General features: G+C 41.6%; 1 protein-coding gene across 9 annotated transcripts in view; it reads right to left on the bottom strand.

Annotated features, from left to right (window-relative positions):
- SMYD3 (SET and MYND domain containing 3) overlaps positions 1 to 26,871 on the bottom strand; it is a 400,119-nt gene that overhangs the window by 34,606 nt on the left and 338,642 nt on the right. The window contains exon 11 of one of the 9 annotated variants that reach the window (XR_011854119.1): positions 3,473 to 3,563. The exons of 6 other annotated variants lie outside the window; for them this stretch is intronic. Coding sequence is in view for 1 of the 3 variants with exons in the window: in XM_072141191.1 (XP_071997292.1) it covers positions 24,091 to 24,115 (25 nt within the window). In the remaining 2 variants the exon portion in view is untranslated. Of the gene's footprint in view, positions 1 to 3,472; positions 3,564 to 24,053; positions 24,116 to 26,871 lie in introns of those variants that run through there. 2 more of the 9 variants (XM_072141191.1, XR_011854118.1) reach the window with 2 other exon arrangements.

The following is a 26,871-nucleotide window of genomic DNA, read 5'->3' as shown; positions in this document are numbered from 1 at the left end:
TTCTGTATCAATTCCTCAGGGTTTCTAGATCTATTGCTTGCTGTCCTTCTATAGAAGGCTACATTATTTTTTTCAAGTGGACAGAAATCTGACCATGGTCACACAGGTGCTTGGCTCGTTACAACACACAGCTCTGATTACTCTCTATGAGATAATGAGTCATGCACCTGTGTGACCATGGTCATATTTCTGTCTTCTGAAAGTATTCTATGGAAAGCTTCTATGTTTAATAGCAAGATCTAGAAAAGCGGGACTTTGAAATCTAAGCCTAACCATTACAAGCAAACATCTATACTCCATATAGTTAAAATTATAGAATACCAAGTTATGAACAATTGCAGTGTTTTAAGTTGTAGCTCAAAATTTACTATTGTTTTTTACTGAAAATCTTAATGGTGATTGCATAATTATCAAGGTGACCACACTCATCACTGTTTTCTGCTGTATATATTATATCCTGGGTTGGACTGGCCCACCGGCGGACTGGGGGATTCACTGGTGGGCCCCGACACCTGATGCTATTGCAGGGGTCCCAGTGGTGGCCCCTGGCAGAGATAACAATGGCACTCTATGCGGCCACTAGATCAGTCAAATTCTAATGACATCGGCATCTTTTAGATACTGATGTTTTTGATACCGAGCGTGTCGCGGCCGGACACTTTCCGGCTTGTCACTTTCTGACCCCGGATATGCGGCGCCTGATGACATCAACAGCCGCGCAACCTGTTCTCGTCCATCGCGGCTCCCACTGCAGAGAGAAGAGGCAGCAGGCACTAGAAGTCCTGCCAGGTAAGTATTTTTATTTTTCTACAGCCCAGGGTGAAGGGCACAATGGTTCATGGCACTATAAATTAAATGTGCTGGGGATATATTTATAATGACTGAAGGGGGGGTTTGTCTGTATGTATAAAATGAAAGAACTGTAACTGTATATATGAAATGGAGGAAGGAGGGCTGTATATATAAAATTAACAGAGATGGTGGCTGCATATATGAAATTACGGTAACTCAATGGGGCTGTGTATATAAAATTAAATGAGATAGGGGTGAATATATGAAACTAAATGAGTAGGGGGCTGCATATATTAATTGAGGAGGGTGCTGCATATTTTAAACTAAATGAGTATGACTGATTCAGACCCAGCGCCATCTTTAACTTGCAAACTTAACTTGTATCGCACGCCGTATGTTAAAGATGAACCACAAAAAAGATGGTGAACTCTGTCGGGCCAGAGCTGGGAAGCGACAGATTTATGATTTCATAATCATAGTGAATCGCTACACACAGCATTATACATGGAAAAAGCACTTTTAGTGCATTTTCCTACTTTCTAAGTAAATTTGCCCCTGTGTTTGCCACTGATTAGACAGTATGAGCGAAAATATGCATTACACACACCTCCAGGTCAGATATTACATTGGTCAGATACTAGGATACTCCGCAACCGTGGAGGCTAGAATGATTCAAAGTGCCCCTGAATCTATGTAGCAGCCCCTACAGAATGGTGAAAGGTCCTCTATAAGCTACTTATTTGGTATGATATAATTTTGTTGTTGAAACCTGATAAAGAACTTGGTCTGGGTGCGTAGTGTGTATAAGACAAATAAATATAAAGAAGGGGTCAGAAGTGATACATGTTAGAAGCCACCCTACAAAACACGAGCTCGTAATGTACCTCCTTTTGTACAACAAACTAATTGAGTGCAAATAAACAATCTTATTCTCTATTAACCTTAGAATATCCTGCTGAATGAGTGTTTAGAATCAATATAAAGAACAATGACAGGAATGAAGTTGAAGTCATGGAACAGCTTGAAAAAAATGTGGCAATTTGCAAAAAAATAAGTTATTAGACTGTAATCCTGCTCTTTATTATATTGAAAGTCATTGTATTTCGACAAGGCTTGATTTTTCCAATATGAACTCACGAGTGATCACATTGGTATAGAGCAGCTGTGTTTTGTGTAATGCTTTTTAGCTCCAGTACAGGTCACATATTTTAGTATACTAGCATCAGCACAGAACATGTGGGACCTGTTTTAATCAATATATTGAGTTACCCTCATGATGTTTACAGGAGAGTTCTGGAAACTGTTAAATGTGTGGACTAGAAACTAAAGACATAAGGAAAAAGCTGCTTTGCTCTCCAAGGTCTTACAAACACTCAAGGAGGTAAAAGTAACATTTCTTTTATTATAAAATGGGGCTGGGGGGCAAAAATAATAAACTTATGTTTATTTGCAGGTGGACCGTTCTATATATAGGAAAGTCATAGGAACACCGCAAAGGTCCTTATTTTGGAGTCAAGAAACTTGTCTTTATCCCTGTGTTAGAGTTTACTGTTTTTTGTTTACAATAAAGTTTTATTTATCACATGATATAATCATAAAAAAGGAGTAACAATTATTGAAACAATGAGTATATACGAACACCAAGTGGAGTGACAAGGGTTGATGTATAAAACATGGTAAAGGTTGCAACAACAATTTCAGTGTCATGTGTCTTCACTGAGGCTGAAGAGACTTTATGGGTTGATGATACCCAGATAAAGCAAAAGCAAAATCATAAAAGGATAGAAAGTTAAAAGAGATATGTAAAGAGCAGAGTGGGGGGGGGGGGGGGGTAACAAGGGCAGTAGAGAGGCTACACTGGGAGTGGAATGAGCATAGTCCTACCACAGTCACCAGATAGCTAAAAATTAATGGGAAGAATGTATTATAAGCCAGCTTTTGTGTTTCCGCATATGATAGGCCATACCCCCCTCTGTCACAGCGGATACATCAAGAAGCATAGGCATTCATGGTCGGGCATAGTTTTTAAAAATGACTCCCTAAAATGTGTAATTTCGGGTAACTGCACTCTATATGTTGGGTGAACCTGGCCTGAGTTGATTTCACTGGCAAGAGGGAATTGCAGATAGTACATTTCAAAAGAAGAAAAAGTTCCAGATAAGGTGGTGTCTTTTAAAGGAGGGGGGGGGGGGTCTAAGACTACTACTTTAGTTGTAGATGAGGCATGCAGAAAATTTGAGAGTTCGAAATCCTGAGGGAGTGATTGATGATAGGGTTGGTTATTAGGGGACAGGTCAAACATAGGATCTACAAGATAGCATCCACGCTGGTCCGGGTACTGCAAGAGCTTCTATGGAGAAACGTGTAGGGGTCCTGCTTGGAGTTGAGCATGTCCAGTTGTGTTACCTTGGAAGCCTGATACTGAGATATTATGATATAATTTAGACCTTGCTACCCTGACAATAGATCCATTAAAATCAATAATACATTATTTACATAGTAGTGGTGGAAAGTAACTGATGTATAAAGCCCCATAAGAAGCTAAGAGAAAGATATATAAGGGAATCCAGGTGTTGCGGAGACCGGCTGAAGTTAAGGGCCTGCTGGGATTTTTCTATAAAATAGGTTGACATGTGTCTATCTTACAAATGTAACATTATCTTTGGGGTGTTATACTTACCTTTGTAGCTAGGTATAACAAAATGTTTATAGGTCTTTAGCTTCATCATTGCCATTGTCACTGCTATTACAGTATGTCCTTGACTGAGCCTCTATAAAATTAAAATTAATTAAGATTGGTATAATGTAGAATTTAATGTAGAATCGAGGGGTCTTATATTTTTCTTGTGGAACACCATTACATACTGCCATTGACTGATTCCTATTACTGCTAACCAGTGGAGTAACTACGTGGGCCCCTGATTCAAACTTATGGGGGCCCACATATGCCTTAACCATTGCTGCCTGCCCCTTTCCCACACATAATCCAGAATACACATACTGTACACAATATATATACATTACACCCATATAAAACACAGTATCATATATACACTACACACACTAAATATGTGCTCTCCTTTGATTTATGCTAGTCATCATCTTGATGGCTCCTTAAAGATGACAATTCAGATTTCCTGTACTATAGTAATAAAAGGGAGACCAGAAGCATGTATGGCAGAAAAAGAAAATATGAGGAAATCCTAAACTCTCTGCTCAATGAATCAACTGATTTTGAGGTAAGTAGTACAGATAATATCATTTCCTCTAAATCAAAAAACTTTCTCTCGCTAAGTTTATGTCCTGCAATTGAAAGCTTTACTAAAGCAGTGATAGCTGAGTGATAATAACTTAAGTAGAAAAAAAGAGAGAAGCAATAAGGGAAATCCAACAATGGAAAGATGTTGAGATAAAATACGCTGATAAGGGAGGTTAATTCGTGATCTGGTCCAAAAAAAAAAGATATGAAAAACAGGTGCACAAACTGCTACATGACATTGTTATGTAAAACTGTCTAATGTACATATTACAAGATGCTTTGGAGAAAAATATAATATCAAAAGAAACCATGCAGAATCTATTTAACACACCACCCAGAACTGCAGCTTTTTATATTATTTTCAAGATTCATGAAAACAAAGAAGATCCCCCAGGTAGGCCGATTGTATCTGGGAACGAAGGAATGTGTAAAAAGATCTATATATTTATAGACCATTTTTTAAAACCATTGGGGAGAAATTTACCCTCTTACATAAAAGACACAACAACTTACTAAATGGTCTTACGGTACAGAATGATATGCTTCTTGTTACAGCCAATGTAGATTCACTATATACCTCCATAAAACACCAAGATGGTTTATAATCCGTTAACTCCTTTTTACGTTCAAGTAGCATCTCAAAAGAAACAGTAAATCTATTAAAGACCCTATTAGAATTTGTGCTCACACACAACTTTTTTGGATTTAGAGACTGATACTATTTGCAAATACAGGGAACTGCAATGGGGACCATGTGTGCCCCCTCATATGCAAATCTTTTCTTAGGAGCATGAGATTTTATAACACGAACCCATCTCTGGAATTGAAAAAGTACATAACTGGTACATATTGATGATATATTATTTTTGTTGCAGGGTCAACAACTTCATGGAAGGCTTGAACAACCACAATATAAAAAATGGTCAAGAAATTGAGTTCTTAGATATTAAAATGCCCATAAGACAAGATGGCAAGATTGAAACAGATGTCTTCCACAAATCAACAGCAATAAATTCTTTATTACATGCACAATCCTCACACATTCGACAAAACAGGGTATATTGGTGGGTCAGTTTTTAAGAATGCAGAGAATTTGCTCCAGTGATGAGATCTTTAAGGAGCAAGCCAAAGACATGTGAAAACGATTTCAAGAGAGAGGGTATTCAAACAGAACCATTAGAAGAGCATATAGAAGGGCCAAATTCCAACAACGTGAAACCTTATAATGTAAAAATAAGGTAAAGCAAATACAAAAAAACGAACTTGGGTTATCATCGTAATAAGTGGAACCAAATGACTGACATCAAACAATTCTGACCAATCCTGAAAACAGACCCTCAACTCAAAAAATGATATCTTCGCAAGTTCACTTATAACTGCAAGAGGATCAAAAAATTTGGGTGACTTGCTTATACACAGTCACTATATACCAGAGATTCAGAATGTATTTGGAAAAAAGGTCCCAAATGGGGTTGCTTTCCATGTAAAATTTGTAAAGCTTGCAAGAACATAGTTATAACTCAATAATTGATTGCCAAAAATGAAAAGGTATTTAAAATAACGCAACATATAACATGTAGTACTCAAGTGTTTTTTAACATGCAATGTCCATGTGGCAAAATCAATATAGGTCTAACCTCAGGTGAAAAACGGAGTGGGAGTACATGTGTGAAGCATCATTAAAGACATAGAAAATGAAGATGACTTACAAACGATGCCAAAACATTTTAAAAAATACCATTCCTGTAATCCTGAAGGCCTAAAGTTCAAAGGAATTGACAAGGTACTCCTGTGTACCAGAGGTGGGAATTTAAACAGAAAACTATCCAAATTAGAATGGATCTAGAGGTTAGGCAGTATGTCCCCCATAGGCCTAAATGAATCCCTTACTTTTGCCTCTTTTCTTTAAAGAGTAACTGTAAAGGTTTTTTATTTTTCACAAATCAATAGCTCTTGAAATGTAAAACAACTTTGCCTATTATCTTTATTACCTATATACAGTAGTTTCTTTGCTATACCCCTTAGATTATCTCAGTGCTGCAATGGCTGTCTCCTCTCCATGTGCTGACAAGCCCTGGAGTTCGTAGATTTGTTTATCTGATGTTTATCAGACAGATTCATGGGGGGGGAGGGGCTGCTGCTCCCTGCTCACAGAGGAGGAGGTCATGTGACAGTGTAAGAAGCAGAGCTGGATGTGTGAATGCACAGTCTCCTGCACAGAATAGTGAGGTAAAGGTTCTCCCCTGTTCCCCATCAGTCCCTCCCTCCCAGTCTGTGATTCTACAGAACTTTCTCTGTCTCCCTCCTCTCTTTGTGCTGCTCCCTTCCCCCACATTGTCATATGCAGTATCAGCTCTGTGGCGATAAGCTGTTAAAGCTTAGTGCTCACACAGCACAGGCATATATACTTAATGTACTAATGATTTCTTCCTCTTCTTACATGTTCCCTGCTCCTCCATGTGATGGAAACTGCCAGGCTAGTCACCATATACAACCTGTATGTGTACTATGCAGTAAATTTAAATTTACTTAGGATTTAACCCTTAAATTACTTTGAGAGGGAACACAAGGCATCATGGGATGTGTGGACAAGCTAGCTGACCTCAGCCTGAGGGCATAGACTAACAGATATTAGTCTCCACCCACTTCACCTCTGGTGGTTAAGTTTTTTGTCAAACACTTTCAGAACAGAAAATGCCAGAAAATGCCTTTGTTTTCAAAGGGGGAGTCACATATAATAATTTGGTTACATATAATTTACTGGGCTACTTCCTACAATAATAGCCAGGAGCCCATCTCCCTTCTCATAATATACTTTCCAGGAGCCCATTATCATCCCCCCCTCCTTATAGTATACTGACCAGGAGCCATTATTTCCCCTCTCCCCTTATTGTATACCAATAGCCCTAACCCCCCCACCCCCTTATTACATACAAGGAGTCATAACCCCCCTCGTATTGTATACCGGGAGACATTATTCCACCCGGCTTATTATATACCATACTATAATATACTGTCCCCGCCAGTATATATAATATATGGCGCTGACCATTTTGCAGAATCTATTTAAGCCTGCCTCTTCCTGCAAGCCCCTGCCGGATCTTCGTGCCTAGCGTCTTAGAGAAAGCTTTTCTAATGCCTAGATGCCTAGAGGAGTAGCCCAGTCCAGCGCCTCTCCAGTGAGCAAAGAAAAAACACATATTATTACAAGGAAATTATATTGTAATATGCAAAAATGTATATACCGATAAAATATTAAAAGCATTTCCACTCAATATAATATATAAGATTTAGCTACGTATGAGAAGACAGAAGTAGAACTAGGTCACAGTTAAAAAAAAATCTGAAATTAGGTTCAAAGAAATCTTCATAGTAGTGCAGGAGCATGGGGACCATCACATGCACTATTCTGTTCAGTACTAAAGTACTTGCCATTAGCACAGGTCATGATAGGTCATGTAGGCATCTGTCGTTAACATACTGCTATCTGCTATTAATAATTGTATGGTAAAATTTAATTTTATTCTGCAATACTGACTAAATAGAACATTCAAATCTAAGCTGAATTTCAATTACCGTAAACGTTATATATTCTTATTAGGTCAAAGTCACCACAGAGGGGCAGTGCTCCAGGCAGCTTAGGTACAGGCACTTTATCAGCTTCAAATCTTCATTCTGGTTTCTCAGAGGCTGATCTATCACTCACCTACCACACTGTAATTGTCAACCAGCTCAAACACTATGGGGGGTGCAGGTCCCACACCACTGGACAAAAGGTAACATGTACATTTAATTGCAATATAGTCCATCACAACCTCCTTACACCTTCCATAATGTGGTCATTAAGTAATCACTAGTAATAAGACCAGGAGGCTATTAGTAAATTCATTAGCTGTGAGAGCATTCATCCATCTCACTAGACAAATTACAGACTGCTATAAATGGAGTCAAGTGATCTATTAGAATTGGTCTCGTTACAAGATAGAGCGGCTCATTGTCTTTCGACTATATGTTAATTTACAAATAAAAACAGGGCGAAAATGTCTCCACTGTCGTAGCATAACTACTAGCCAGTAACTGTTTATAAAAAGGCTGAGAACACCAGGCTGTAACAATGACATTGGCATATATGGGTATAATCTTCAGGCTTCCCCCCAGCAGGACCACAGGAGAAATGTCTGGCTGTCTTGTACGCTTCCTACCAACAAGCATACTTTACAACACGTCTAAATAATTTATGATGCTGTTTGTTAAACATTTAAGGACTGGCTGGCTGTCAAAGAATATCAGAAGTAAGTGGACATTGTAATGATGTCTGACAGGTTTGGTTATCTTGATAGTATAAAAGTAAATGTGTAGCTGAAATCAACTGAATTTGTAACTATATGTTTGTTGAACGCCAAGTTTACTTGTTGTTTGAGCTCCTTTTACCCTTGAAAATATATGATCTTACATTGCATTGTTCTAGAGTTGTAGTCTAGATCATTGTCATGAGCTCCTTTCCCAGCATATCATGCTGACTTAATGCTTGCAGACAGTATTAGAGGATTATTTGCTAAGTCTATTATTTACTACCTTATTCTGTACAGTCATTGGATATTGAAAGAATAAATTATATTACTACCGTGCAATTTATATATTGGAATCCCCCCTTTTTAGCTGTAAATTTATACATACATGTATATATTAATGTATAAATTGTGGGAGATTTGGCCCAGTAGAGACCGTGGTAGCGGGGTGCTGTGATGCAGTTCAAGATAGTGACACCAAAGTACAGTCCAAAACAGGTCTCGCCTGCGTTTATTGTAGCAGCAAAATAAAACAGCCTTTACATTCAGGCATTAAATAAACAAAAATCCTACCCGTCAGGGTGCTAACTATACAGGTGTTCACTAACTCACCACTATACAAAATCACTTGGCTGCTCCGGGCACAGAGGTCAGGGCTGTGTGTGCTCTCCAGCCTCCTTCCAGAGAGAGACAACACTTCCAGCTCTGCTGAGCGGTTTAAAAAAAAGACTGATTGGGCTGCTCCCATCACCTGTGTCCAAGGTGCTGGACACCCAACCTCAGCACTAAGGCCTTGCATAATAGCAAAACCTAGGGGAAACATACCGCCCATCCACAGTTAACCCCTTCAGTGTCTCACATACCCTCCCCCTCTGTTTGACCCTGTGGGGGAGAACACTTTTGGCCATCAGACAGTGGGTACGAGACAGGGCATCGGCATTCCCATGCAGCTTTCCTGCTCGATGTTCTACCGTGAATTTGAAATTCTGCAACATTAGGAACCACCTTGTGACCCTGGCGTTCCTCTCTTTGGCCTGACTCATCCAGGTGAGGGGAGAGTGATCGGTCACCAGTGTAAATTGTCGCCCTATCAAGTAATACCTCAGGGATATCAGAGCCCATTTTATCGCCAAGCACTCCCTCTCAACTATGCTATAGTTCTTCTCAGGAGGTGTGAGCTTGCGGCTCAGGAATGTCACAGGATGTTCCTCACCCTCCACTACTTGGGACAGGACAGCCCCTAAGCCCACGTCAGAAGCGTCAGTCTGCACAATAAAGGTCTTGGTGAAGTTAGGGGTGATCAGTACCGGTCCCTCACACAAAACCGTCTTAAGTCGCTGAAACGCCCCCTCAGCCTCTTCACTCCACTTTACCATCACCGCCCTGCTACCCTTGGTCAGGTCAGTCAGGGGTGCCGCTATGGTAGCAAAATCGGGGATAAATCGGCGATAATAGCCCACTATGCCTAGAAAAGCCCTCACTTGCTTCTTGCTCATAGGTCGTGGCCACTGCTGGATCGCCTCCACTTTATTTACTTGGGGTTTGATGACACCTCGCCCAATACGGTACCCCAGGTAACGGGCCTCTTCCAGACCCAGTGCACATTTTTGGGGGTTCGCTGTCAACCCTGCTGCCCTCAGGGAGTCTACCACTGCTTGCACCTTGGCCAGGTGACTCTCCCAATTGGTACTATAAACTATGATGTCATCCAGGTAGGCCGAGGCATATCTCCGGTGAGGTTTTAGGACGAGATCCATTAACCTCTGGAATGTGGCGGGAGCCCCATGTAGCCCAAAGGGGAGTACCACGTACTGAAAAAGCCCATCAGGAGTAACAAAAGCGGTCTTCTCTTTGGCCCTGTCAGTAAGGGGTACCTGCCAATACCCTTTCGTCAGGTCAAGGGTGGAGAAGAATCTAGCCTGTCCAAGTCGTTCTATCAACTCGTCAACCCTGGGCATGGGATAAGAATCAAATTTGGACACCTCGTTCAACTTCCTAAAGTCATTGCAGAACCGTAGGGAACCATCAGGTTTGGGAATCAACACAATAGGACTCGACCAGTCACTTTTAGACTCCTCGATAACCCCCAGGTCTAACATCTGCCTGACTTCTTCGGATATGGCAAGCCGGCGCGCTTCAGGGACCCGGTAGGGTTTTTGGTGTACCCGGATGTGGGGTTCGGTTATGATATCATGCTTGATGACTGAAGTACGTCCCGGTAACTTAGAGAACACATCCACATTTCGGAGCACAAACTCCTTTGCTTCCTGAATCTGGGCCCTGGAGAGGGACTCCGAGATCCGTACTTCAGGCACCTTGGCATCGGGTACACCTACCTCCGGTGTCCCCTTCTTGGGGACAGACGCTTTTTCTACTCCCACGGCCATCAGGGACTCTCTTTCCCTCCATGGCTTTAGGAGGTTCACGTGGTATATCTGTTCGGGTTTCCTCCTCCCCGGCTGAGATACCTTGTAGGTAACCTCCCCTACTTTCTCCATGACCTCATATGGTCCTTGCCATTTTGCCAAGAACTTGCTCTCAACGGTGGGCACCAGAACTAGCACTCTGTCTCCTGGGTTAAAGGTCCTGAGTCTGGCTGACCTATTGTAGACCCTAGACTGGGCCTCTTGTGCCCTTGTCATGTGCTCCTTTACAAGGGGCATTACCGCCGCTATGCGGTCCTGCATAAGGGAGACGTGTTCTATCACACTACGGTGGGGGGTCCTCTCCTGTTCCCAGGTCTCCTTGGCTATATCCAAAAGCCCACGTGGGGAACGGCCATATAACAGCTCAAAGGGTGAGAAACCCGTGGAGGACTGGGGAACTTCACGTATGGCAAACATCAAATAGGGCAACAAACAATCCCAGTCCTTCCCATCCTTGCTGACCACCCTCTTTAGCATCCCCTTCAAGGTCTTGTTAAACCTCTCGACTAGGCCATCTGTCTGAGGATGATACACAGAGGTGCGGAGCTGTTTAACCTGCAGTAACTTACACATCTCCTTCATTACCCTAGACATGAATGGGGTACCCTGGTCAGTCAAGATTTCCTTGGGGAGGCCTGTGCGTGAGAATACCTGGAACAGCTCCCTAGCAATATTTTTGGAGGAGGTGTTCCTTAATGGAATCGCCTCGGGATACCGCGTAGCGTAGTCCAGGATAACCAGGATGTATTGGTGCCCCCTTGAGGATTTGACTATGGGGCCAACCAGATCCATTGCAATCCGTTCAAATGGCACCTCTATGATTGGTAGCGGGACCAAAGGACTCCTGAAGTGGGACACCGGGGCAGTAAGTTGACACTCAGGGCAGGAGCTACAATACCGGTTTACCTCCTCCCACACCCCGGGCCAGAAAAATCTCTGCAGGATCCTCTCCCGGGTCTTCTCAGCACCTAAGTGCCCTCCCAGCACATGTTTGTGTGCCAACTCTAGCACCAGCCTACGGTGAGATTGGGGTACTACAAGTTGCTCAACCTCCACACCCCGTATCTGGTCGACCCTGTACAACAGCTCCCCAACAATCACCATTCGGGGGTATATTTTGTCAGCCCCTGGTATTTGGAGTACCCCATTTATCACCTTAACATTCTCCCGTGCTTTAAACAAGGTAGGGTCCTGTAGCTGTGCAGCCCCAAAATTCTCACGGGAAAACTCAAGGTCCGGCATGTCGGCCACCTCCTCGTGGCCCTCGACCTCACCAGCTAGGACCTCTAGGGGAGAGAATTCATCACATGGGGTCACCCCTACTGCTGGTGTGGGTACATCGGCCTCAAAGGGTTCAGGGGCCAAGGCCGGACATACCTGACGTCCATTATCTGCAACAGCACCTGAGGTGGGTCTTCGTCTCCAGAGGTCCCAAAACACCGGTAAGTCTCTGCCGATAATAGCCTCATGAAACAGGGTCCCCACCACCCCCACTTCATGGGTAATAGTACCACAAGGTGTATGTAGGTTGATGACAGCAGTGGGATATTCGCGAGTGTCCCCATGTATACACAACACTCCCACTTTACGCCCACTGTACAGTCCAGGATCAACCAAAGTTCCCCGCACCAGGGTAACCAGACTCCCTGAGTCTAGCAAGGCTTCCACCGTGTGACCACCGATTGTGACCATACACACTTGGGGTTCTGCATCCGTGACTGACTCGGCAGCCAGAACTGGCCGGGCAAACAGTGACATTCGCCGGGTCTGGTTGCAGTCCATTGGCTCCACTGACAGGGGACAGTTGGCAGCAATATGGCCCATTTCATGGCATCGCCAGCACTGGATACGACTATGACCTCTGTCACGAGCCTCACTGGGTTTCTGTATATCCAAGCCCCCCAGTGTACCCCCTCCCAACCTGACCTGTTTCCCTTTTTCTGCAGTAGCAGTCCTACCAGATGGTTTAATGGCCTTGTCACTGGCACTGCTTCGTGTGGGAGGGATAAGTAGAAGATCCTCCGTAGCCCGATATCTCTCTACTAGGGACACGAGTTCCTCAGCATTTGTGGGACCGGCCTGTCCAACCCACCGCTGGAGCCGAGAGGGCAGAGAACGGTTGAACTTGTCAAGAACCACTCTCTCGACCATCTGTGCTGGGGTGCAGTCATCGGGTTGTAGCCACTTCCGGACAAGATGGATCAGGTCATGCATTTGGGAGCGCGGGGGTAGTTTTTCAGAGTATGCCCACTGGTGGACCCGGCTGGAACGAACTTGAACGGTGACCCCAAGACGAGCCAGAATCTCCGCCTTTATCTGGGGGTACTCACGGGCCTCCGTTTCACTCAGGTCGTAGTAGGCCTTCTGCGATTCGCCTGTCAGGAACGGCGCCAGGACATCTGCCCACTGCTCAGCTGATAACTCCTCTCGCTCAGCTACTCGCTCGAACACAGTGAGATAAGCCTCCACGTCGTCAGTCGCCGTCATCTTTTGTAAAGCCTTCTGCACTGCAGCCCGTGCGGAATGCTGGACAACCGGGTACCCTTGCAAACCCGTATGGGACCCCTCCGTAGTCGTCGCTTGCGGTACTGCCATAACGCCAGAAAACTTTTCCATCATCAGCTGGAACATGGCTCGGGACTCTTCCTGCTGTTGCTGGAGCATGGCTTGCTGCTGTCGGGACCTCTCCTCCTGCTGCTGGAGCATGGCTTGCTGCTGGCGGGACCTCTCCTCCTGCTGCTGGAGCATGGCTTGCTGCAGCTGTCGATTAGCCTGGGACTCTTCCTGCTGCTGACGGGACCTCTCCTCCTGCTGCTGGAGCATGGCTTGCTGCAGCTGTCGATTAGCCTGGGATTCTTCCTGCTGCTGGCGGGACCTCTCCTCCTGCTGCTGGAGCATGGCTTTAATAAAGTCCTCCATCTTGGCTTTATCCTGCAATTTGCCTGCTGCTTTCACCCAGGCCATGCAATGTTGCAGGATGTAGCGAGCCTTTCAGGTGTGTGTCTTTTGAACTGCCCGCAATCCGAAGCACCATATGTGGGAGATTTGGCCCAGTAGAGACCGTGGTAGCGGGGTGCTGTGATGCAGTTCAAGACAGTGACACCAAAGTACAGTCCAAAACAGGTCTCGCCTGCGTTTATTGTAGCAGCAAAATAAAACAGCCTTTACATTCAGGCATTAAATAAACAAAAATCCTACCCGTCAGGGTGCTAACTATACAGGTGTTCACTAACTCACCACTATACAAAATCACTTGGCTGCTCCAGGCACAGAGGTCAGGGCTGTTTGCTCTCCAGCCTCCTTCCAGAGAGAGACAACACTTCCAGTCTGCTGAGCGGTTTAAAAAAAAGACTGATTGGGCTGCTCCCATCACCTGTGTCCAAGGTGCTGGACACCCAACCTCAGCACTAAGGCCTTGCATAATAGCAAAACCTAGGGGAAACATACCGCCCATCCACAGTTAACCCCTTCAGTGTCTCACAAAATGTATATTTTTTGCATATTAATTTTAGATGCTAATTTACACCATGACTGATGAAGAGAAGTAATCTCCAAAGCTTTCCACTATCATGATGTCAACCATTTAAAGCTATGACATATTAAGGGCTTTCATTTTAACTCCTCTCCTGTAAGTACATTTTTCTCTCACATTCTTGTTTCTTGTCAGAGACCTTTGCAGGCAAAGAAAAGCTCTAACAGATGTAACAACAGATGCTGATCCATCAGTACAAAAACATGTCAGGTATCTGATCATTATCAGGCTCAGAAGACCAGCATAGGGTGCTGCAAATATAAGGCAGCTTGGTGGAATTATTATCCGAGATTAACCCCTTAACGCCAAAGCCACTTTTCACCTTCCTGTCACGGCCCATTTTTTTCAAATCTGTCCTGTGTCACTATAAGTGATAACTTTGGAGTGCTTGAACATATCCAAGTGATTTTGAAATTGTTTTCTCGTGACACATTGTACTTCATGTTAGTTAAAAAATTTTGGTGGTATGTTTTGCATTTATTTATGAGAAAATCAGATATTTGGTGAAAATTTGGAAAAAATTCTCAATTTTCGAAATTCAAAATGTTCTACTTTTTCCACACGAGTCATAACACCAAAAAACTTAATAACTAACATTCACCGAATGTCTCCTTTATACCTCCGTGGTTTTTTATACATACTGTCATTTTTGTGTGCCATTTTGGGACCTGCTCGCCGCGACCGCGGCGTGTTAGAGGCGGGTGTCGGCTATAACATATATAGTTGACACCCGCAGCTCCTGGCACCAGCTCCTGAACCTACTATTTGAACGCACCTCCCACCATGCAGTAATAGTACGTCAAATGTCGGGAAGGGGTTAATATATAAGGAACATAAAGTGTAACTCTAATGATTTTTACCAACTTGTCATATGTGATTCCCCCCAGAATGATGTCGATACAGGGGCAGATGTATCTTTATTTTTTGTTGTGTTTTTGCAACTTTTTTATCTCTAATATGTGTTTGTGCATATTTGCTGCTTTTTTTTGAGACATTTTAGAGACTTTTCAAATGTAAGCCATGCATGAAATGTAGCCAACTACACATTATTTAACTTAGGAATACAGATGTTTTCCCTGATTTAAAATACGCAACTTTTTAAAAATTACTCCATTACAGAGGAGGCGTAGATGAAAAAAAAAAACAGACACGTGATAAAATCAACTTTCTTCTTTTTTTGGTTTTAAAATATAAGTATAAAATATAAATATAAGTGTGGACTGTCATGCGCAAAATCCACATCCAATATGTGCAGTCTTTATGTGCGTTTTGCATGCAGATATTCTGCATGAATTTTTTTGAATTTTTTTTCTTCATTTTTTTTCCCATCCCTTTTGGCTGGGGGAATTTTTAAAAATGTTTAATTTTTTAGCTTCATGTTTACTTTTCATATAATCATTTTGTCAAAAGCATACAGCTGTTCTTGATATTTTTTTATTTATTTTCAAAATTTCAAAAATTGTTGTAGTTTCATATTGAACCCCTCCCCCTTTGTCTGAACACATGTGTAACTCAGCAGAAGGGATTTTGGTCTCCATATAAGGGCACTGACCCCACTATAGCGCTCTATAAACAAGCAGTGATGCATCAGGGACATATATTATAAGGACACATTGCTGAGACGCACAAGTTCTCCTTATAATGGGCAGCATGGTGGCTGAGTGGGTAGCACTTCTGCCTTGCAGCGCTGGAGTCCTGGGTTCAAATCCCACCCAGGTCAACATCTGCAAAGAGTTTGTATGTTCTCTACGTGTTTGCGTGGGTTTCCTCCAGGTACTCCGGTTTTCTCCCACACTCCAAAAACATACTGTTAGGTTGTTTAGATTGTGAGCCCTATGGGGACAGGGACCAATTTGACATGCTTTGTGCAGTGCTGCATAATCTGTGTGTGCTATATAAATAAAGAATTATTATTAAATTATTAAGAAGAGGTGAAAGCAGCCGCACTATATACATGACATACAGTAATATGACATTTATACATATAAAGTTGAAACAGTATTATTACAATTTAAACATAAAATCATATTTTTTTATTTATATATTTCCACCCCCAAAAAATATTATAAGTCTGAAGAATATTCCTAAATGTTAAATGATTGTATGTTGTAAGCAGAATGATGTCAGGTGAAGTTGACTGATAAGATTTTTTTTTTACAAAAAGTCGCAAAAATATGAAAAAGTCTCAAAAACAAGCTGCCGAGAATCAACACATCTATCTAACCAAATTTTGTCATTGGATAAATATGGTGCAAAATAGAGACAATTTAAGTGCAAAAAAACCCCAATATGTTTCTGTATACCACATACTATTTATGCACAGTTTGAATCTAACGTAAAATTTAATACCTATGTGATGCTGTGCTGAAACATCATGGGACTAATAAACAAATTAAAAAAAACATAGAAAAAGGGAAATAGAAAAGATAAGATGGTGACTTTGTTAATATTACACAAGTTCTACATTTTTATCTTTTTATTGATTGTTGTCCATATCCTCTGCTAAATCAGAAAATTACATTTAGGACTTAAACAGGGATTAAATGTCTGGTGTGGGTCTTCCCACTGCTGGGAATGAATCAAAAAAACAGAAGGGTCTTGTAATCGGAAAAATTAACATCTACCTACTTATCAAATGCTTATCCTGGTGTCCAGTGCTTTCCCTGCCCATGAATAGGAAATGTTAATGAATGTAGATGCTGTGGCTCCTTCACATGTGTGATTTGCCATGTCCCTTAAAATGGCTGCTTAAGATTATGGCAAAACTACATTTCAAAGCCAGCAAAATTCAAATATCTTATATACTCGAGTATAAGCCTAGTTTTTCAGCACAAAAAATGTGCTGAAAAACCCAAACTTGGCTTATACTCGAGTCAAAAAAATAATACACTGGGGCAGGGGCTGGCAAGCTATTTACACTGGGACAGGGGCTGGCTGGCTACATACTGCCGAGGCTGTGACCAATGCATTTCCCACCCTCGGCTTATACTCGAGTCAATAGGTTTTCACAGTTTTTTGTGGTAAAATTAGGGGCCTTGGCTTATACTCGGGTCGGCTTATACTCGAGTATATACGGTATTTCAATTCCTTGTCAATTAAACTATGATCAGGGTCTGAGAAGGCTGTCCGTTTATTATGCATTTTTTTGGCTTTGTATCAATGAAAATTTGTAATAGCGTGTCATATATGATGTGACCTTGATTCACCACTGAGGACAGAGTAAGTGGGATTTAAATGGCGAGTTTGCACATTTATAACCATGATTAAGTCTTAATCAGATGAAACACATTGGTTAGATGCACTGGGTCCACGTGCAATAAGCTACTTTAGTGTTTGTTTTTAACAATGGACAAAATAAAGACAACGTTTTACTCATTTTCTGTGGAAGTGCTGGAGTTCTTATATGGAGTAGCTGGCTATGTACCATACAAAACAAATTTTTGTGAAATCCCCCTGCGAGGGGTACATTTTTTGATGTGACCTATTGTAAAGCACCATTCTGTTTTCATTCAATAAAATTTTGTAGAAATTAAACAGTCAGACACTGTCTCAGTATCTGGTGACCATTCTATTTTCTATTACAAGACCCACAAACACACTTAAAGTGCTGATAGATTAATGCTTTGTTCACTTGTGCCACACATTCTTGTGTTCTCACACATGTTCTTATAAGGAAATGGGACTCAATAAGCTCTTAATCACAACCTGTGGGTAATGTTATTGTGTATAGTACAAAGTGCTAATTCAGTTTCAGGAAAATCACTTTGCTATCACTTGCATAAACCATACCTGTCAGCAGCAGTGCCAGAAGCAGTGGAAAACAACTATCTTGGCTTAACAAAGGACAGTCAAATTGAAACCACAAGGTATCTACAAAAGCTAGGTGATTTAAGAAATAGTCTCAGAGATCTCTGTATTATCTTACTCTTCTTTTCATGAAAGGATTATGCCTTTTGGCACAAAGGTCCTCTCCGTCTCACTCATGTTTATCTGAACAAGTCAGCAAGATATTGCACCTTGGTGGCTGGGAAAGGTTTTGTTAGGGGAAGAATAAACAACAGATATCATGCAGCCAAAAAAGAAATGAAAACAGTCATGACTCACAGTTATCAGGAAAGATGAGAACTCGGTTACAAATATTCTTTTGAAACTTTAACATAAAAGGTAAAATTTGTAACCAAACCCTCAAAATTTTTTATTCTTATGGTAGGGTCACACAACAAAAAAAACATGTTAGGGAAATTAGCTTTGTATTTTTTCCTATGATTTTTATGTAAAAAACCTGATTTGTGTGGGTATGGGGTTAGAGTGACCACCCACCAGTATTTAAGTGAACTTCAGGACCATCAGCACTAAAACCCCAATAGGATAAGGCAGGACATATTTTCTTCTGGATTAAAAATACTAAAATTAAAAAGAAACCAATGTATTTAAACATGACTGATTTAAACTATATAATTTTTCTATTAAAACATTTTTTTAGCTGCAGAAAACAGTTGCATGCAACATTTCTGATCATATTTTGGTCCAGTGGCTCATTGAAGGGGTTTTCTTGCCTTTTTATTTTGACGTCCTATTTAATCAAGTAATTTTGATGTGAGCTACTGGAAAAAATCCTGGACCACTGCCGGATCTTTGTGCTTCCATGCCTAAGAGAAAGCTTTGTTCAATGCCCTTTGCCATTATTCTGATTACCCATTGTGACCTCAATTCCGTTCCTGACTCTGATACCATGCTGCCTGTCCTGACTTACTGCTATACTCTGATCCTGTTCCTGTCTCGACCACCTGTCTGTCCCGGACCACGAGTTTGCCTTACGATTCTGTACGCCTTGGCTACCACTCCCCTAACCCTATAACACTTTTCAACCTAATCTACAGTTTATCTAACTAATATGCTAATTTTCCAGAAAGGCTACTAGGGCGTGGAGTAGCTTCTCAGGGAGTGGATGCAAAGGCTACTCCACACCCCTGTAGCCTCCCTACCTGTGCACGGCGCAGCTGATTCTGCTGGCAGTATATGTGCGCCTGGCACTAAAGATTTTGACTTCACTACACTCATGTAGGTAAGGTTCGCAGAGGATTCCAGGGGGTGGAGTAGCCACGGAGAGGGTATTTTCCAGTAGCCTCTCTGGAAAATTAGCAGATTAGTTAAATACCCTAAAGATTAGGTTAGAAAGTGTTATAGGGTTAGGGAAGGATAGTTCAGTGTTTAGGTTATTACTGGGAACCTACCATCACATCTACTTTAATAAGTAAATTCCTGGTGGTAGGTTTCCTTTAAGGTATCTGTAATATAACAGATGTCTGAATGACTCTATGAATGTTAGCCATGAATATATAAGGGTTTATATTGCAGCCAGAGATGTTCTTTTGATCTGTATCCTAGGTCATGGTCATCTCCACATGACAGTCCTCTTCTTAATTAAAGTAAAGTTCAACTTTATTGCAGGGAATATCATGTAAAATGTAGGACTCAGACTCATTCTCTCCATCACTTTAAAAAATGTTTTGGCACCAGCTTTACACATAGGAATAATTCTTGGAGACGAGTACATTTTTACAGCTTTCTCACTTTGAACAGGACATAAATCATCAACCAGCCAAAGGACAGCAGCATTTCCTCTGGCTTCAGTTCATATTAAACTCACTTAAAAGCTCCTGTAAGCCATCTGCTATGTGACATGCACTGTTTGAATGAGATACTATGACACATCCTTTCTGAGTTGGGAAAATGGCTGGATTACAGTATCTATAAAATGCCGTCATTTTTCAATCAGGAAAAACGAGTAGTGCCGCAAAAGGATATTGTGATGTTATATAATGTCATTACTCGTAAATGCACTACATATTACTGTTTACAGTATTATGTTATAAAGGCTGTATATACAACATTACAAATAATGAGCCAGATCAGCTTATCAATTTTTGATTTATGCTGCTCCCTGGGGGGGGGGGGGGGGTCAAGTGTCTAATTTCCGGTGTGTCTCATAAAATAGTGTATATATAATTTTAATATGTATATGTAAAATATATAAATGCTGAAGAAATTTGTACCTCAGCCTTTATAAATAGTGAGGATTGGCCGGGTGCTTCCACGCAGCCACTCCCCACATGGCTTATTATAGATCATTTGAGATTAGGGACATGTATGCACCTTCATTCTCAGTTTTTGAGTAGTGCGGCACACGGATACATTCTTTCTTCAATAACAGTCAACTGAAGAAAGAATGAAGGGGTTTCAGCATTGTCTCTTTTATTGATTTTCCTTCCCCAGTGGCACCAGCTGTGCAGGAAACATATAACCACATTCAACTAACTAAAGCTGGATGCAAAGTCCTGCACAGATGGGTAGATGTGAGCACTGCTGTGTAAGGAGATGTTAGCATGAGACACACTGCTAAATCAACACCACACTTATTTTATTTTGGGAATGCTGGGGTCCCCAGGAGTCAGATTACTGGGTTCTCTTAAGTCAGATTACAGCAATCTAGCAACCCTTTAAAGCGTAACTAAACAAAATTACATAAATCAAATGCACAGATGATGATAGTAATCATAGTTAACGTTGCAATATACTTCATTAAAGAAAGGTGTCCCTCTTTTTCCCCTGTCTTTCTTCCTGATTTAGCAGTTTTTGTACTTTAGCGACAGCTGAGCGATAAAGGGACCTGATAATGTTTCTAAAGAGTTAACTTTATAGACATTTTCTGGGTTGTCTTATTTCCTTAGGAGATGGCATGCCATGGCACGTGTAGCATCCCCCAAATCTCGTTAACTGACCATGAGAGAGGTATTGTGACCAAAATGTTTGCTTATGAAAGAACCTATTAACTGAACTGGTGAGCAATTCCAGCTGCAGTGTTTCGCATTATGCTGCCCTCTCTTGTGTTTGTTTTTTGAGGGTGACCAGGGCCGCTTCTGCCATGAGGCGAGGTGAAGTCCCCGCCTCAGGCGGCAGATAGCGGACCCCATTTAAAAGCGGCATTTTGCCGCTGGTAGCACGGACTTGCCAATGGCTGGCAGGTCCGTGCCACCTGTAAAATAAATTACATTGCCGCCTTCAAGGCGGTGATGTAATTTATAGGCAGAGCGGTGCAGCACATCGCGCCTGTGTGCACCGCTCTGCAGGACACAGGTCGGCGTGATGACGTCACCACGTGCCCGTGCCGACCTGTGTCCCTTCACAGAGGGCTGCTGGCTGGAGGAGATGAGGGAGCTGCGTGGGAGCACGGAATGGTGAGTGCAGTAGGGGGATGGCTAGATCTTCCTTCCCTCTCTCATAACGATCTGTGTCCTCAGGACACAGATCGTTATGAGACCATGTACAGGGACTGCTTTCCCCAGCAGTTGCTTCACCCTCCGGGAGTAGAAGACTCCCGGAGGCTGAAGGCTGAAGGACCTTTGATGATGCAATGGTCACATGACCTGCCGGGGAAAGCAGTACACACACAGAGAGCTGCCTGAGTGAGGTGAGGGGGAGACATGACAGGGGCCAGGGAAGAACATGGGGGACTGTGTGTGGGCAAATTACTTACTGGGGGGGCTGTGTGTGTGGGCACATTACTTACTGGGGGGGCTGTGTGTGTGGGCACATTACTTACTGGGGGGGCTGTGTGTGTGGAATTAGTTGGTGGAAATCTAGGTGGGCTGCAGCGACCCCTGTGACCCGCAGTGAGACACTAGCCGTGTACAGATCAATGGAAGGAATAGTGTGAAAACACAGGTGTGTTGGTGCACGCTGGCCCTAAGGCTAGAATGGAACAGTAAACTCCAAGTAGTATAATGCAGGCTTTATTTTTGTGGACGAAGCGTTTCAAGGACAAATTGTCCCCTTCCTCAGGTCCAAAAACAACATACACTAGAAAATATCAGACAGAATAAAAGCCATTATAAATAAATGAATTCAAAAAAATATATGGGATATATATGGGAATACATTTAAAATCACACCGGTATAGGAGATAATATTGGGTAGATGGATACTGTAGTATCCCATTTTGCAGGTGCATTATAATCCTGGGTGGTGCAATTAATATATTGCAAAACAATCTTTATATGATTTTATTTTTCATGATTTCATCTTAACCAATACAGATTACAAAGCGACTGTGGAGCCGTCCTAGTGCACAAAAGCTATTTATAGGTTGCGCAATATGCACTGAACAGTCCACATATCAGAAGTCATCTGATACATAGTTTACATCTGACATTATTTGACCTGCACACAACCTTGTTCAACCGGGCATGACATTCGAGGTAGGAGGCTGATCTAAAAAATGGATAAAGCTTAATGTTTTTTTTATTGTTTCTACTTTATGATTTATCCCTTTAATACTAATTAGACATGACACAAACATTACTGAGGTCAAACCCGAAGACTGGATTCTATATTTAGCTAGCTACCTGTACAATATAATCATACACAGATCCCTCAAGAACAAAGACTTTGTAGTCCCAGACTTAAATAAAGGCTTTGGTGATATTCCCTCAGATAGACGTCTGTAATTTAAACTGTGTAAGGAAACGCAGACACCAATAATAATTAATCCTCCTTTATAGCTCCGGGCTGCATTTATATTTTACTTTTAGTCATCACATATTTTACTCTAAATGAGACCTTTACTTTTATTGATCTTTTTCTTCAGTAATCCTTCATGTTTGCACTCCTAATGCTCAGCGCCAAAGTTGCGATAATGACCTTGTATTGCTTTTGATTAATAAAGGATTGAACAGCAATGTAAATGGATACCATATTAACCTATTCCAGTGTCCTTTACCACATGTATATTAAAGCCAATAAATATTATATTATAGTAATCAAATATACTCATAGAAAAGAACGGAATAATAGCTCAAAATAACCACATTTCAAGATGCAGTATTATCTATAATTGTTTTAGAGTAAGGTCAATATATTTCAAGTCCAAAAGGTTTAGCAATATTCATGTGACTTTAGTAGTATAGAGTTACCAGATACACCAACCAGGAACATTAAACATTAAAACCACTCACAGGTGACAGCAAAAAACATAGATTACTTTGTGATAATGGAACCAGCCTAAGGCCTCTTTCAGACAACCATATATGGCGGTCGTATGAAAGCTGTACAAACGGCACCTAGCATATGGCTGCCATAGGATTGCATTGTGAATGGCACATGTGTCCCAGTACTGTGCCGCCGCCACATTTATTAAAGAGTGTGCTTTATCTGTCTGCCTATGGAGAGGGGAGGGGTAAGGAGTGCTCACCCTTTCACCTCTCCAGCCGAACATATGCTATGCCCTGGGATATCTAAGGCTTGATACGAATGGTCAGTAATTTAGATTAATGCTAGAATTAGGAGAAATAAGCAAACGTAAGAATTTAAGCAACTTTGACATTGGCTTAATTATTATGACTAGGTCACAGCATCTTCAAAACTATGGGTCTTCCATTTTCAAAAACATAAGATGCATAAAATAAAATGTATGCCATTTAAAGAATGAATAATGGATTTATTTATTTTGTTTCTAGACAACCCCTTTAAGAAATGTATTTTTTAATACCACAACAATATGTGGAATATACTGAATAATGTAAAACTGATTGCACTTCTCCCCAGGACATAAGAAAATGGAGATAGCTTATGTGCTGATGTCATAACAGGCCATTCACATTTTAATTGTGTTATTGTTTTATGTTTTCAAAGTATCAGTAAAGTCTAAATATTTACTAAAAGATTTTACAATGAAATTCTGAAAAATTATTGAGTACCTTATAGAAACAGCTGGCTGCGGACAATGACATGGTATTATAATATGGTCATGTGGCCCTGGCTGCATGCAAGAACATGAAGAAAAATCAATTACTACCATTAGCATACCTTCTCAGTGTTAGAAAAAGCTGCTAGAAGTTAAAGGGGTATTCCCACGAAGACCAGATTCTTAAATATACTCAGCATAACAAAATAACACATTCTTTAATTCACTATTATTACTAAAAATACAGCATTTCACAGATATAATTCAAACTTGTCTCTATCAGTCCTGGTGCATACAATTTTAAATGTCCCTGGATACGACCGCAAATCTTCTGACAGTGGTCAGATTTTTCTCATTAATAGCTTCTGTTAGCTGCACACTGCAGTGCTCTCTGCCTCCTCCTACATTACAAGACCAGCAAAGATATAGGCGCTCCTTGCCAGCATGGATCTCATCATCTCTCATCCCTGATCTGCCTCATCTCTCTTTTTCTATATGTCTGATGCTAGTAGAATCTTCAGAAGGTAAATGAAAGTGTAGATAAACCTGGACCCTGACAATATAAGCACATTGGCAGCACACAGCATCTCATAAAACAGAGGAATCCTGAGGTGTCTGCTTAGAGAGGCCCCGTCCACACCTTGGTATTTAATGCTGATCATCACTGAGTGATAGGAGCTAAAACAGTAATAAAACTGAGCAATATTGTTAAGTATGAGGGGTAAAAATGATGTGTATTGTGTAAACATCACTAGGGTTTTTTTTTTATTCATTCACTGTTCACCAAAGCAGAATCTGAACAGCATAAATAAGCTGTAATTATTATTTCTTATGTCTTCTCCTTTACAATGACTTTCACTTACCGTATCTTTCGGCCTATAAGACGCACCGGACTATAAGGTGCACCTCTAATAAATGCCTGCTAAGACATCTAGGTTCATATATAAGGCGCACTGGAGTATAAGGCGCAGGATCAAATGCAGTACCTAAAAATGACCAGCAGGTGGCAGAACTGTGCACAGTTCAAGCCAGCTACACTTCCCTGGAAACTTGTCTTCAGCTGTCAGAGAGCTCCGATCTCAGAGGTATGGCTGCTGGGGGTTAATGCAGGGTGATGAAGCAGGGGTTAAGCTGTCTCCCTCTGCCCCTTCTCCTTCCCTCCTCAGCCAGGGTGTTATTCCTGTGGGGTTCCCTGTGGCTCCTTCTCTTTCCCCTGTTACAGGGCTGTCAGGTATGGGGGGATTGTTTACGGATGATGATGATTGCCTCGTGGTTGGCACTATGGCAGCTCCGGTCTCTCCGTGCTAGGGGAGGGCAGGATGGGCACAATGTTAGTTGTGATGCCAGGGCACTTCAGGAGCTAGGGACCCTGTATACTGTGTGGGAAGGTGCAGGAAATTTCTGGGGATGGAGCTATTAAACACTGGTAAATGTACAGTACATCTTGTCTGTAGTACATTTCTGTATAAGTTCATATATAAGGCGCACCGGCCTATATAGGCCGAAAAATATGGTATTTTCTACATTGCAGGGTTTATGGTAAGCTATTTAATTGTAGTTAGGTTGTTACCAATCTATATTGCTAGATAATTTACTGTGAAGGGGGCAGCAGGGTGATAATTAGGTTGGGCATAAACAAAATTTTTAACCAGCAAGGTGGAAATTAAGTTAGAAAAGTGTGGAGGAATTTTGGTCACATTTGGCACAAGTATTTTTTACAATATGTAGACACACAAACGAAGTAGGAAGCTGTGTGGTTTACAATCATAGTATCTAAGGGTGGAAAAAGACGGAAGTCCATCAAGTCCAACCTTAAGAACTAAACAAATATTTTTTCCCCATAACCCGTGATATTTTGCTCTCCAGAAAGGTATTCAGGGCTCTTTTGAACATGTACATAGATTCTGCCATAACAACCTCCTGTCGCAGAGAGTTCCAGAGAGTCTTGCTACTCTTATAGTAAAGAATCCCCATCTATGGTGATGGTAGAACCACCTCTCCTCTAGGGATAGAGGATTCCCCCTGTCCATGGCGATGGTAAAACCACCTCTCCTCTAGGGATAGAGGATTCCCCCTGTTCATGGCGATTGTAGAACCGCCTCTCCTCTAGGTGTAGAGGATGCCCCCTTGTTCTGGTCACAGGCCTAGGTATAAAAAGATCTTTGGAGAGATCTTTTTACTGGCCATTGAGGTATTTCTACATTGTAATGAAGTCTCCCCTTCATTACAGACATCTTTTTTTATAAACTGAATAACTCCAAATTTTGTCATCTGTCATGGTATTCTAGACCCCCAATAATCTTGTTTGCTCTGCCCTGCACAAGTTCCAGTTCTACTATGTCCTTTTTATACACTGGTGCCCAAAACTGTACAACATATTCCATGTGTGGTCTGACCAGTGATTTGTATAAAGGCAAAACTATGTCCTTATTATTTGCTTTAGCAGCAGACACCTGGCTCTGGCACTAAAATTAAGTTTACCATCCACCAATATCCACCAAGACTTTTTCAGCTGCAATGTTACCAACTAATTGACTGTTTAGAACATAATTGTGCTTTTTCTTTCCATGTCCCAATTTGCATAACTTTACATTTATCTACATTTCTTAATTAATTTACACAGCTTAGTATCATCTGCAAATATTGAAACTTGCCACTACACTACAAGGTCATTAATAAAAATATTAAAAAGAAGTGGCCCCAATACTGACCCCTGTGGCACCCCACTGGTAACGTCAACCAATCTGAGAATGTGCCATTAATGACAACCATCTGTTTTCTAACACTAAGCCAATCCCTTACCCAAATACACAGATTTTCCCTTGGTCCCA

Source organism: Engystomops pustulosus, chromosome 3, assembly GCF_040894005.1.
Source record: "Engystomops pustulosus chromosome 3, aEngPut4.maternal, whole genome shotgun sequence".
NCBI lineage: Eukaryota > Metazoa > Chordata > Amphibia > Anura > Leptodactylidae > Engystomops > Engystomops pustulosus.
Note: the sequence above shows the minus strand (reverse complement) of the source record. Positions and strands in the feature narration are given on the sequence as shown.